The sequence below is a fragment of the Pristis pectinata genome, chromosome 20 (genome assembly GCF_009764475.1).
Source record: "Pristis pectinata isolate sPriPec2 chromosome 20, sPriPec2.1.pri, whole genome shotgun sequence".
Classification (NCBI taxonomy): domain Eukaryota; kingdom Metazoa; phylum Chordata; class Chondrichthyes; order Rhinopristiformes; family Pristidae; genus Pristis; species Pristis pectinata.
In genome coordinates, this window is record NC_067424.1 from 26680728 (window position 1) to 26695357 (window position 14630).

At 37.3% G+C, this 14630-nt stretch overlaps 1 protein-coding gene across 1 annotated transcript in view; it reads right to left on the minus strand.

The window, feature by feature from the left end:
• LOC127580862 (protein phosphatase 1 regulatory subunit 12B-like) overlaps nucleotides 1–14630 on the minus strand; it is a 188362-nt gene that overhangs the window by 45925 nt on the left and 127807 nt on the right. The window contains 2 exon segments of the mRNA XM_052034817.1: nucleotides 11448–11483; nucleotides 13089–13210. Coding sequence (XP_051890777.1) covers nucleotides 11448–11483; nucleotides 13089–13210 — 158 coding nt within the window.

Genomic DNA, 14630 nt, shown 5'->3' on the forward strand with positions numbered 1-14630 from the left:
CCACAGACCAAGTTACATCCTTCAGTACTTGGGCAGCTCCATCAGTGGAGGTGCAAGCAAGCCCCACTTGGTAATAGACATTGACGTCTGCCACTCAGTACATTCTCTGCCTTTGCTATTTTGTGATGCATCAAACTGTTGCTCAGGATGGTAGGTCAGGTTTCCTTTCCCACTTTTAACCTGATACCTTGAGACTTCATGAGATCTGAAGTAAATCTTCAGGACTTCCAAGGCTATTCTCTTCCCACTATATTATCACCTTTTGAGGGCTTGCCCTACCAGTAAGATGGACTTATGATGGGGAAGTCTGGCACATTGTAAGCTATGGTGCATCGGATACAATATTCCAGACTGTTGCTTGACTAATTTGTGGAAGAGCTGTCCCAACATTTATGAGGAGAAATTTGAAAAGTAAACTGGACTCTAGGAATTAATGCCTAGGTCAATGCTGGATGGTCCATTCAGTTTTATATTTATTTTTGTTTTAACATGGCAGTTTGATACAAGCATGTTTCTTCCAAGGCCACTGCAGCAAGTGGTTAAGGGTCAACCACACTGCTGCAGGTCTGGAGTCACCTGGCCATGTACTGATGGCAAATCTCCCTTGATGGACATTACTGAATCAGATAGGTTTTTAAAATCACAATCACATTGTTTCATGGTCATCACCAATGATCAGCAGTTCTAATGCAAATTCATAATGAAATTCATGAGTTTAGTGTCATGGTGAGACTTGAACTCATGTCCCTGACTTGTTGGTCCAATCCTCCAGCTTTCTATCCCAGTAAATTAACCACTGCACCATCACTGTATCCAATGAAATATATATATACACAAGTAAAGCACAACATCTTCCTTCTCTTGCCTGGAGTACAAATACTTGATGTTCATTCAAATCACTTTTTCAGTAGAGAAAAGAAGAACTTTCTAAAGAATACTGAGGCAAAACTTGCTGCCAGCAGTGGCCCACTAACCTAACTGGGAAGTACAAATTTACCTTCTGCAAATCCAAAGCTGACAACTTGTTGGCAAGGCCTCAACCCTAAATTATAAGATGCTGAGCGGGGGCAGAGGCTTGAAGGACATAATGCCAAAGGAAGGGGCTGGGGGTGAGGTGGCAAGAGGTAGTTTGATAAGCTCTGCCCCACAAACTACCCTACCATTGTGCTGAGGTATCACACTCACTTATTCACCAGACAGACCGATCACATAATCAGAACCTATTCATTTGGGTGGGAGCTTCCCAGCTTGGAGCTTTTTCTTTAAATTCCAACGTGCTTTACTTTCACGATTAGAATTATTCCCAAGTGTTTTAAAGATATATTTAAGTGAAGAAAATGAAATTTTTTAATGAAATTTTTAACAAAAACTTGTTAATACCTGTTTTAATAATTGTTGCACATCTCTTAAATTACAGTAAATAAAAACTAAATGTTGGAAACCTGATATAAAACAAAATACTGGAGAAACACAGCATTTGTAGAAAGAGAAACAGAGTTAATACTTCAGGTCAAAGGTAAAGGGTCATTGACTGGAAGTGCTGTTTCTTTTCACAACTGCTGTCTGACCTGCTGAGTGTTTCCAACATTTTCTTTGACAGGATACAAAGATACGTTCCAACTTTGCCTTGAGTCAAAGCTTGTCAGGAGGTTCCAGGGGCAGGGTCTCAGCAGTACTCGGCCCAACAACTACTCACTGCTCGAGCCCTCATTATGTCTTGTTAGGTATCTCCTGGTTTGCTCTCCACAAGCAAGTGAAGGCAGGTGGTGCAGTGGCTAGCTCAATTTGGCCCAAACAAGCAATTAAAACTTCTAAAAATGTTAATAAACTGAATTATTCTTAGCAAGAAAACTATGAATTACTGTGTCCCTCTCAGCTATTCCTCCAATATTTGAGTCCAATATTAAAGAAAGGTCAGGAAATTGCCAGTGAAGATAGATCAACCAGCTTGGGACTTGCCTGGTAATCCTGAACTATGTGGCACAGGTGGCAAAATAGCAGCAGTTCATTGCAGAACTGCAGTTATTTCCCAGCTACTTCCAGCCCATGACTATTCTTCTGAAAGCCATGTTGTCCATAATGTTATCATGCCTCAAGGAAGTTTTTTGAAAATAAAATAATGTAGTACAATTTTAAGGTTGCCAAAATGTATTGAGTTGTACATTTATCTCAATGCAATATTGTTTTTAGTGCAGAATTGGAAGTTTAGATGCAAGTCCCAATCTGTCCACTAAGCACATTAAAGTCAAACACTGAGCCGAACCATGAAAAATGCTGGAGTCAAATATTCAGTATAGCTTTCAAAAAGGTAGTCATTCCACAATTTTTCAACCCAGTGGTTGGTTTCCTCTCTGCATATTTATTTAGATCTTATTATCCTGTACCACGAAAAGATCAGCTGTAAACCTTTAGCAGAGCATATGCATTGTAAAGCGTGTACTTCACTACTGGAGCTTCAAAAGACTGGTGGGATTTTAGATTAAAGTTGACTTCAGTTCTGGTCAATTGATCGATTTGTAGTTTTAGTCCATGTAACTTGGTTATGAAATGCTACATGCATGGCCAGCAAATCAAATTATTAACTTGTGTAGTCCTGAAAATATTTTAGGCATTTTAAAATCAGTTAAACTTAGGTTATGGAGGTTCAGGAGCAGTGGATGGTGTAAACATGATTTTAAAATTCTTATCCTGTGGTCTCGCTGCTCCAGTGTTCTTGAATCTAGGCTCCTCCAATTCTGACCTTTTCAACATCCCTTAATCTAACTGTTCCAACAGCTATTAAGGCTTTAAAGCTTTGGAAATACCTCTCCAATTTCTCTAGAACTCCATCTTACCTTCTTTTAAAGTACCCCTTAAAATTTAACTGGTGAAGCTTTTGGTCGTCTGCTCCAATGTCGTTTTTAATCAGGTCAACAGTGCTCATGCGGAGCAAATTTTTTGCCACATTAAAAATTTTAAATAGAAGTTATGCTTTCACTGCATTTTTAAAAGCTTGCCTTTAAACTATTAACAATTATTCATAAAATACACAATTTGCTCACATACTAAATTCTGACTATATTTCTTCATGTAAAATATGACCTTAATTAACAATTATATATTCCAATCAGGTCACAGTGTAAAAAATACTCTTAATTTGCACAATGGATTTTGTACTTTTCATCAAAGTGACCTAAATTATATTGTTCAATAATAAATCTGGTAACTTCTGTTTTCCCTATTACTGTTTCACCTATTCCATGACCTGCATCCAAGCAGTAAGCTGCAAACTCTGCCCAGGCATACCTTACCATATTTGGAAATCAGCCGGGTAGCCAGTTTATCCACGACGGAGCTTGTCTATACCTAGAAAGGGCACAACTGAGCAATATTCTAACCCTTCACATTTTAACAAAACAGTACTTGAAAACTTCAGAATACAAAATGAGCCCGAGACGAAGGCCACACAAGCTTTCTAAATTGTTCAGGAAATAACTGTTACATGTAGTAGATGGAAACAAGTCAAAACACACATTGTTTACAGTACAGCAGATTAACATTTTTATGGGTACTTTTAGAAATATTAGCTAAGATTAGAACCCACGTAATGAGGATTGATACAAGTGCACTTAATGATGATGAATTATTCACTCAGAATATTATGGCAGAAGATTAACTATTTCACAATCAATTTAATGTGAAGAGGCACCTCAAGCATCTGGAGAGGTACTGCTAATGTTGTCTCTGGAAGATCATATGCATCAAATGGGAAAACTGCTACAATAATGTAAGCATCCTCACTAAAACCATTGTCACCAGCAGTGAAACAATTAATCTTATGCACCAACTACACTGGAACACAGTACGCAGTTGCCAGATTCTCATCTTCACAGAAAAGTCCTTTAACCTCAGCTCATGCATAATGGTTGGACAAAATATCATAAAGACAAGTTGAAAGTACTATTCAAGAAAACAGATGATGATGTCAAAAGCTGGGAGAAGCAAGCATTCAACCGGCCACAAATGCTGCCACAGCCTCGATCAGGCAGCAGTCGGCTTAGACGGAAAGCACTTTACATGATGAGTTGAGAACAGGAAGGAAAGGGAAAGAATGTGCTGTCAGCGGTACTGATATGTGAGGAAATCCAAGTTTGTTGTTCCAATATTGGATTCCTGAACCATCTCAGGACCCATAAGTAAACCTGTGGCAAAGATCATCTTGGAACCGAGGGATTGCAACCATTGACAAGTATATACAAGTGTCAGGAAATAAAACCTCTGTTGTAGCTGCCAGAGAAGGGCAAATTACAAAGTATGTCAACTTACTTTTCCTCAGCAATCAATATTTCTTTTGTCTCCATTAAATGCCTCAATTTCAGTCCACTATAAAAAAAATCACTTGTGCATGTCTTAGAGCAGAGAACTGTTCACTTTGGGGGATTGTTTACATTGAAATCAGCATTCACTAGTGTGAATGTAGACAGCTGAAACATACATATATCTCCATCTGAAAATCAATTCTCATCTTTGAGTCAAGAGCCATATTATTGCATTTGGGGGCTATCCCCTCAAACTCCCAAAGAATAGCCCATTTTTTTTCAAGACAATGACTGTAAAGTAAAAGTGATCGTGAAATTATGTTGTCCTCAAAACCCCAAAGGCTAAACTTCTGCTTTTTAGGAAAGGGAACCAGTTGTCTTTATCTTGAAATGCAACTCTAATCCTATATTAATGTGGTTGTTTCTTTACTGTCCTCCAAAATGGCCAAACAAACATCAGTCAATGAAGGATGAGCAATAACCACAATGTATGAATTCATTCACGGGTAGGATGAACAATAAAAGGGGAATATACTAATCCTTTCAAAGAACTATAAAAAGAACACGCAAAACATTTAAAAATATCCAGAACACAACTACATTCATACCATTACAACTTCAACACACTGACCAAGGGAATGAAAAGCATTTTGATTTTCATTTCTGGGATGTAAACATCACTGACACACCCGGCATTTATTGCCTATTCCCAATTGCCTCTGGCATTTCAGACTACAGATAAGACTCAACCACACTTAAATGGAGAAGTCACACTTAAGCAAAGTAAAGGCATTAACTATTTACCAGGTTAGGACATGAAGGTTTCCTTCCATAAATCACTAATGGACCAAAACTTTTGTAACAAACCAATAGATTATTTTGTTACTTATTTTGTTTTTAAATCCAGATTTATTTAACTACCAGAATCTAAATTCTGGTAGTTAAATTGGAATGGGATTTGAGTTCCTCTCTCCAGATCATTGGTCAGGACCTCTGAATTGCCAGTCAGGTAACAATCTCTTAGCTTATAAGGCATGCTGGGAGCTGTCAGTTGTATTCTAGGACCACCTTAACAGCTTGACTGAATTCTGCAAATCACATGATTTCCTGGAATAACTGTTCTTGTAGGGAACATTGAACTATGAAATGCTGTACAGAGACGCTGTTCAACTATGGACTAATCCAAGGAAAGCTGGAGGGGGGAAAAAGAGACCTCCTTCAGCTTAGCAGATTCCTTTTACATTAAGGATACAAACTTTAATCGGTTGAAAGCTAGTTCCAAGGCGATAATCTCTGACTTATAATTATACAACTGTCACAGTTGGAAGCCAGGTTAGATTGATCACCCCCACTTGTGAAGGTAGGATTCTCTGTATGGCTGACCTGACCAAGCATCTCTGGCTCATGCACAAGATTCGATATTTATGAATGATGAATTGTAACTGAGGTTTACAGTAAAGCTGTGTTCAAAGCTGTTTTCTGCTGTCATATAGCACCTTTGGTGCCTGAACCTCGATTTATAGCTAATGTAACTGTGGGACAGCACAGAACTTTCACTTTCCTCTTTTGGGAAAGGAAAGTTCAATGAATCTCGATTCACTTTCATAGATCTTGAAACCAGAGGCTATGCTGGATAAATTCCAAAATAGGGAAGGTATTCCCTGCACTTAAGAACTTCAAAAGTAATTTAAAATGTTCGCCGTCAGAGAATCATAGAAATTTATAGTACAAGAGGCCATTCAGCCTGTCCAGGAGTCAAATCTGCTGAGCCTATACGGTCAACCTATTGAATCTTCTCTACTGTACAACCTTTCATTCCAGAAATTAAGCCTCTGATAATCTGCTACCCAATTGTTTTGAAATCCCACAAGGTTTGGCATCTGGCTCACTGGGTGCTGATTCCCGCACTCCCTCCAACACATTGGGGTTCTGGTTCCCACGCTCCCTTTAAACTAACCGGGGACCCAGTTCCCGCACTTTCTTGAAGCTCGAGCAACAAACATTCTGCTGGAAGAACTCAGCGGGTCAAGCAGCATCTGTGGAAGGAAAGGAATTGCCGTCCGCCCTGATGCAGGGTTTCGACTCAAAATGTCGACAATTCCTTTCTTCCCACAGTTGCTGCTTGACTCGCTGAGTTCTTCCAGCAAATTGTTTGTTGCTTCATATTCCAGCATCTGAAACTTACATTACATTACTGTGTAATATCTAAGAAAAAGTGAATTAAAAGAATGTTGGAGTATTAATTGGAATAACATCCAACAGTCCAAATATCCGCCAGACCAGCATGGCTAAAGTCCTGAGTGGATTAATGGAGTTTTACTGTATACAGTCATGGAATTGTATAGCACAGAAATTAGCCCTTCAGTTCATCTCATCCACATTGATGTGATGCATATCTATGCTTATCCTCTGTCTGAATTAGGCCTGTATCCCTCTACTCCTTTGTTATTCAAGTATCTGTCCAAATGCCTTTTGAATGCTATAATTGCACCTACCACCTCCTCTAGCAGCTCATTCCATATAACCACCACCCTCTCTGTAAAAGAACTCGCTCCTCAGATCTCCCTTAAATTTTTCCCTTTTCACCTTAAACCTATGCCCTCTCGTTTTAGACTTCCCTCCCCAGAGAATATGAATATCTACCTCGTAAAAGCAAAATTCAGGCCGCTCATTCATTATTGCAAGGACCTTTCAAAGGGCTAACAAAACAATACTCAGCATGACTGTTGTGAATAGTCAGTTGCCTGAATGCATATTGTGTAGCATTGTGAAAACAAATGCAAATTCTGCAAGGTTGACATTTATTGCCAGCACACAGGTTTATCAATGAGAAAGTAAATGATTTCTCCAAGTAGCTGATCAGGGCTATTTTTTTGGTCTAGACATGAAATAGAATCAGGGCTTATCTTTAACCTCAAACCTGGTGTTTTCACAAACAAATCCCTTTGTTCCCTTAACATTCAAAAATCTATCAGTGCTTGATTATATGCAATGATTGAGCCTCCACTCCTCTTTAGGTTGGGAGTTCCAAAGATTCACTACTCTGAGTGAAGGAATTTCCCCTTCACTGTCATGAATGACCTACCCATATTTTGAGACTGTAACCCTCAGATCAGGATACCCCCAGAGGAAATGCCTTTCCTACATCTACTCAGCCAAATCAGTTAAGAATTTTATACTTTTCAATAAGATCATTCCCCTAAACTCTTGAGCATACAAGCCCAGTTTTCTTAAACCCTCCTCACAGAACACTACAGCCTATTGAGTCTGGTGAACTTTCATTGCATTCCCTTCATCGCAAGTGCATCCTTCCTTAAGTGGACCAGGAAGTACACAATATTTAATTTCTCTGCTATTTCCTTATTCCCCCAATATAATTTCTGCTGCCTCAGTCTATGAAACAGCCTCATTAATTTCTGCTGATCTTTTTTCATATTTACAGAAACTGTTACTGTCATTGATAAACCTGTGTGCTGGCAATAATTGTCTTTGTGCCTGCATTTTTCTTGCTCTTTCCTTGTGCCTTGGTTGAAAAAAAATGAAAACAAACATTTCTCTAAGGTTTAGTTCTTCAATCGAAGAAGAGAACTCCCATCTGGACATTTCTTTTGACCAACTCTGGTAGAACTAAATAGTTTAAGGGACTCTTATATCCAGATTTAGCCAAAAATGATGCTCTAAAAACAACAGTAGCACTATGGTAAAGTTAATTTTCCCATGGGAAAGACTTTTTTCCCCCCTCTAAAGTATGCAGTCAAGCCTTTAAATGTGGTTTTTTGCATGAACAAAAACTTACTTGTAAGGTCAATTTTAGCAGTTTGTGCTTAATTGTTAGAGACATTGCTTTGAAAGTATCAACGTCAAACAGAAAAAAAAACATCCAAAATATAACTTTTGTAAGTCTACTAGTGTTTGAAATGAAAAATGCTGAGGAAGTCATCTATGGAGAGAGAAACTTTTAAACAGAGATTGACGGCCTTCGAATTATTTCCAGCATTTTATGATTTTATTTCAGATTTCCAGAATCTGCAGTATTTCATGCTTGTAGTCCCTCTCTTTTAGGTCCCTTTTACCTTGTAGATTTTCCAAGTCCAGCTTTATACATTCACTAATTAAGGTGATTTTGGTTGTGGCGTTATTTCTTATTTTGCAAGAGTTACAAATGTTATTTTTTGCTGCCAATGGGAATGCTTTAAAAATGTGATAATTTTTAAACAGAAAAACAGAAAATACTGGAAGCATTCAGTAAGTTAGGTAGCATATGTGGAAAGAGAAACAGTTATGGTCCAGGAGCATTCAAAAGTTCCGGGAAAAAGAAAAGTTAGTTTTAGGTAGCAGAGGAAGTAGAAGAGAGATGGGTAGAACAAAAGGGAATATTTCTGATAGGGTAAGACTAGGGAAAGAGAAACCACCAAGGGTGAACAAGGCAAAAGGGACAAATGATAACTTTAAGTGAAATTTCAGAATAACTTGAAGCAACCTTGATTACTTATCTGTGAGAGTCGTGCTCATGCATTTGACATGATTGCAATGTCAGATACCCATTAAGTGACGTCATTGCTTACAAAACACTATTTTCAGAGCTGTGCATAAGCACTATTGTTGATTACTCCTGGAAGAACTAAGTTTTAAATAGCACTGCAATAGGCTGGGACCTCACCAAGGTAACCTCTATTACTTACCTTCTATCCTTCAGATCAACTCCCAATTGACCCCTCTTCCTCACCCATCAATCAATGCTCTTGACCCAGAATCATTTCTAGTCTGATTGCAGCTTGTCCCTACTCCTTGATTCAATGGACTCTTCTGGCCTTCCCCGCCCCCCCCCCCCCATCCCCCCGCCCCCCCAGAGCCTAACCATGGCTCTTGGGTTCAAAAGATCCATTTCCCTCAGCACTTTATAATGCACAAAGGAACAATACAATGCTGATGCCTTGTGCCTCAGGGCTCGAGACTTGCAGCAGCAAACCAATGACTGATGATGATTGCTGGCACAATGCACAAAGACCATGAAGTGCACCTTTAACAATACGCTACACATTTCTTAGCACACATTTTCCATTTGCTCAGTGTGCTCTTCAAAACAAGTCCAGGATACTTCAAGGTTATCTTTAATTTATGGTATGAAATGTAACAAATGGGAAGAGTGGGTCATGGAGCCTTGCATGCTTGTTCTGTGCTTGAAAATCATGGTCAAACTTCTATATCAACTCAACCTTTCCACCTTGCTCCCATCCCTTGATTCATTTTCTAGTCAATATTTTATTGATCCCAATCTTGAATATGCCTAACAAATCATATGTAGCCTCTTAAATAAAGAATGTAACAGATTCATAATCCTGTGAAGAAATTTCTCATCTTAGTCCTGCACAACCAACCCCTTATCTTGAAAATTTAAGCTTAGTTCTAGATCCAAAGCCAAAGTTAACAGCTTCTCAGGATCCAACCTGTCAAGCTTTCAAAGAATTTCTAATTTTCACAAGCTCATCTTGCCTCCCAAACATGAGGACATAGCTCAATTAGCAGAAACATTAACACATACCGAAAGACATAAAAAGTTGGAAACTATGGTGTTTTTCTCACTCAATTAGAGGTTACATTGCTTAGGCAAGAGAGCGAGATACCCAACACATGAAAGAATTTGGAAGTTTAAAATACATCTGACTAGTAATAATGAACCAAGCCTAGAATGTCATAGTTTTTTTGTAACTACATTGTTAAAATATACACCAGTTTCACTCATATTGGCATTATACACATGCATTCACTCACAGGAGGCAAAAATTCTTCATTGTAATGTATTAAATATACCATCATTGATGGTATAGGATTTTAAGGGCTAAAATCAATTTATGCTATTACTACTGTTCTGCTGAAATAAGCACTTATATTTTGGAATTTTGTTCAAAGCTTTCCCAAAGATATATGCGTCACCTATTTTAATCATATTCCAGTGTATACAACTTGTTTTTTCACAATATATTTACCTCCTTTCCAGCAAAGCTGCAAATTTCACATTCCACCCCACTTTGACATTTTATACAAAAGAAACCAATTTACAATTCTCCTATAATTGGTTCTCATGGGACTTGCATCCAATAGTACCTTGTTTTAATGCTCAGAAGTGAACAGAATAGCAGACCAACATACATAAAGATCTGCGATGTTGGGAATGGCTAGTATTATTAGTAAACTATAATAGTTTTGCTTACCAACTGCTTATTAATTGGCTTATGTTGCAAATTCTTTTCAAGTTTTCACTGCAAGTTTATAAATCTGTTACACTTGCTTTTATCAGTATATTTTCCAACTGTCCTGCTTTCTTAGTTGCACTTTAGAACATTATATTCAAGCTGACGAACTGCAAGTGTAGCATATCAAATATATACGGAGAAACAGGCTATTATCCAAACTGGTGCTTGTCAGCCATTCTGCATCAAATCAACTTCCTCCAAGCCTACCTCCTCTTGCTCAAGTCTTCTATTCAGGTCTCCATACCCAGCTTACTTACCCTTAAACATATCAATGCTGTATGCCTCAACCATTCTTTTTATTAGTGTTCCACACCTTTACTGCTCTTTGAGTAAAGTTTGCCTTAATTTTCAATGGAAAATATTAGTGACTTTCTTGCCTTTTCGACATCTGGTTCATAATTCAAGTGGAAACAAACTGTCAAAAACAACACCATTAACCCCTTTCATTACCCTAGATATCTACAAATTCAATTCAGCCTTCCCTTTTTCTGAACAGAACATCGATCTGAATCATAAATCATCTCTGCTCTGGCAATGTCCTTATGAAACATTTTGAACCTAACCAATTGTCACATCATCTTTAAATATGAAGACTATAACTCTACATAGTCCTCCAAATACATTAACTTTGCATTTTAAACATGATATCATATAGGTAATCCACTTTGACTTAATGGATTACCCTGCTTCTGTTTACAGCAAGTCAAATGATAGACAAATCGTAAGATAAATGCTAAGTAATATACAAGATACTAAAGACAGTTTTTCCCTACAATGGAACATATCTGCAAACAGTGATACAAAAAAAAGCAAATAAACCTATCCACATTTTTAAAGATGAATTGGTAAGCTTTTGATCCATGCCTACTAACACTGTCCTTCTAAACAAGCTTACCTGGGTATCTTTCTCCTCTTCCTTCTCATTTTCACCCTAAGGGAAAAGCATGACACCACTAATTATACTCAAACGATGCTAATATAAAGGAACACACTTAAATAAGGTGTTACTTAGAAGCCTAGTGTGGACAACATCTTGAATTGTACTGCAAATATACAGTATTCAAATTACACATTGTCCATTTGTATCTTTTTATAGAAAAGGAATTTTAGTTCCTCAAATATACACGATACTGATCTAGGAATTATATATTTCATTCCTATGGCTATCACGTTTAACTGAAGTTCTTCACATTAATCAAAATGATGAGAGCTGGCATGTACAGCCCACACCCACATATTATTTGCTGTAATCATAATCACTTTCCAACTACATGCCATTTTCAATAAATGCCTCTGTGCCACTTGCCAACAATCAGCAACAAGGAAAAATAAACGTCCCCAGTTCCACACTATTTTCACACCATCAACAAAAAAACACACACAGTTAAAGGGATTTTGGGGCAGAGAAGGCAGAAGCAAATTCATCTATTTATGATGTCAGTAATAAGGGGCCATATTTATTTATATAAAACTGCTTTTATTTCTGTTATAAGGATAGCTGTAAGACCATGCAGGTCACTTCCAGCACTAGTGGTTGGAGCAGAGACATTTCTCTGTATTAAAATATTAAATAAGGACAAGAAGGGCATTTGGAGTATAGTAGGTAAAATGCTATCAGAACCATGAGTGGAGGGTAAAGACCGGCACTGGCCAACAGTTGCTTTCATGTTGTAGATTTCCTTTCATTTAGGAGTAACTTACAAAATTTCTGCTCAAGGTTCAGGAGCGTTCCAGACTACGTACATTATTCTTTCACTTTGGAACTTGAGGGCTATATTTCTTTTCTCCCCTCAAGAAGGTGGGTGGTAATATTTGCTTTAGTTCAAAGTGTGGAAATTTATCTTTTAATATTAGAATGTTTTTTCCATTGTCCATTCATTTGTCCTTCTCAAGTTCCTAAGTTAATGGAGAAATGTATTTTTGCAGTGGAGTCCTGTACTCACTAATTGGATTTCCCAGATCCACTTTATTTAGGAGCACTACAACTGACAGAATTGATTAGTCACACCTATCTGAAATAGATATGAAACCTGTAAAAAGGCAATATAGCAACCAAAAGCGTAACTATGCTCGTTCCTTTCTAACTTGTGTACATTCTTTAAATAGTTACTTTTGCCATCCTCCACTTCATCTTCACATTTAAGTTTCTATCTTGCACTTCCAATATGCTAAAGCAATGAACCATGAAGAAAATCTTTGAAACTTTCAATGTCAAGTCCTTCATTTAAAGTTTATAGAATTAGCATTTCTTGCAAATGCACCAAAAAATTAAACTGCAATGAAATAAAATGGGTTGATTACATCGTAATCATTGATTATTTCTTTAGTCTTTGAAGCTTTTGAAATGATTTAATGCAGCTTCTATATTACTATTTGATTATTTTCAATGGAAAGTGTTCAAAGCACAATGTTAACAATAAATAAACCAATCTCACTTTACTGAAAGTCTCGCTGCAACCAAGCGAAGAGGTTTCTCCGAGGCCAAATGCTCATTTAATACATCCCTAATAGGAAGAAATCAAGAAGAAATACTGACATCTTGAGTCCAGTATGATACTCCAGTAGATCGTCGTTTCTCTCTGGGGCGTCGTCTTTCCCTTATCGATAGCTGTCTTTCATTAGAATCTTTGTCGTCTTCATTAACTTTTTCAGAGCCACCTTTTTAAAATGAATAACAATGAAACAGTATTATGCAAAATTTAATATACTTTCAGAATTTCTAATACAGTACCTGCCTAACATACTAGTTCAAATTACACCATTTGAGATGATTCCGTATGGTAACTAAAGCTACCAAGGTTATCATAATTATTCTTACACAGTTAATGCTACAGTGTTAAAGAAAAATGGAGACATAGCATTCAAAATAAAAACAAAACAGAACATTAAAATAAATTATTTGTGGATACTAATATTGTTGGAAAGTAGGATTTGAAAGATATCCCAGATCTGGATTTAGTATCCTTGGTATAAAAATTTAAATGTTTCAATGCATCCTGACAACACTGAGCTTCCAAAATTTACACTATCATAATGTCTGGTGTTCAATGATTGTAGAGGTACTAGTAAGTTTAGTTAATTTTTAACAAGCTTCTCTTCAAATTTCAGATGCCACCAGGAAGGTACAGAGGTAAAGGCAGAAAAGGCTAGAAACACTTAGCAGGTCAGGCAGCATCTGTGGAAAGAGAAACAAAGTTAAAGTTTCAGGTCCAAGACCCTTCATCAGAACTGGGAAAAAGAAAATTACGGTCTTAAGGTGCAGAGAAAGTGAGGGCGAGATAGAAAGGACGAAGGGAACCTCTGATAGGGAAGATACCAAATGGATAGATGTGGCAGTTAGAGGCAGAATATGCCTTGTTAGCATAGAATCTGAGGCATTAAAGGGAATCGGGAGCGAGGTATAACAGCAAAGCAGAAGTAAAGATGACAAGGAGCTTAAAAGAGGGACAGCAATGGACCGGAGGGGATTCTCTTTCAGTGAGATGAAATGGTCCATAATCTATTAATACTTCTTGGTTTACCTAATCTTTCCTTTAAAAAAATGCTTTCAATCTTCAATTCCATGCCTTTTCTTAACATTTTTCTACACTGAAAAATTCATCTCATTGCCTTTTCCTTTTTGAAATAATAGACCACTTGGCTTATCCATTTTATAAAAGGATACAAAGCTTTCTACTTCCATGACTTTATGATTTTGCTCAACTTTCAGACCCTCTGCTTTTTGCCACACTATTTTCATTTATCCACTGTGCAGATATTCTGTATTGAATGCTTGTGCTGAAGCCACCCAAGTCTTTTTAAATTTGCCTTTGATATGCAACTCTGCTTCCCTGCACTTTACAATAAAAAAATATCATATTGTCTTTGCAAATTTTACAAATTCTCTTTTAAATTACTCACTCATGTAACATTTTCTTATGCCATCTGCAGCAGCACCTCCTTTAAATGTTAAGCAGATCATGACAACGTGATTTTTTTTTAACAATACAAGTAATCATTGTTTAAAGATCTTCAATTTCAGCTGAAATCATATCAAACATCATGGTACTTCAACAGGCTATGTAATCTTATACCCGTT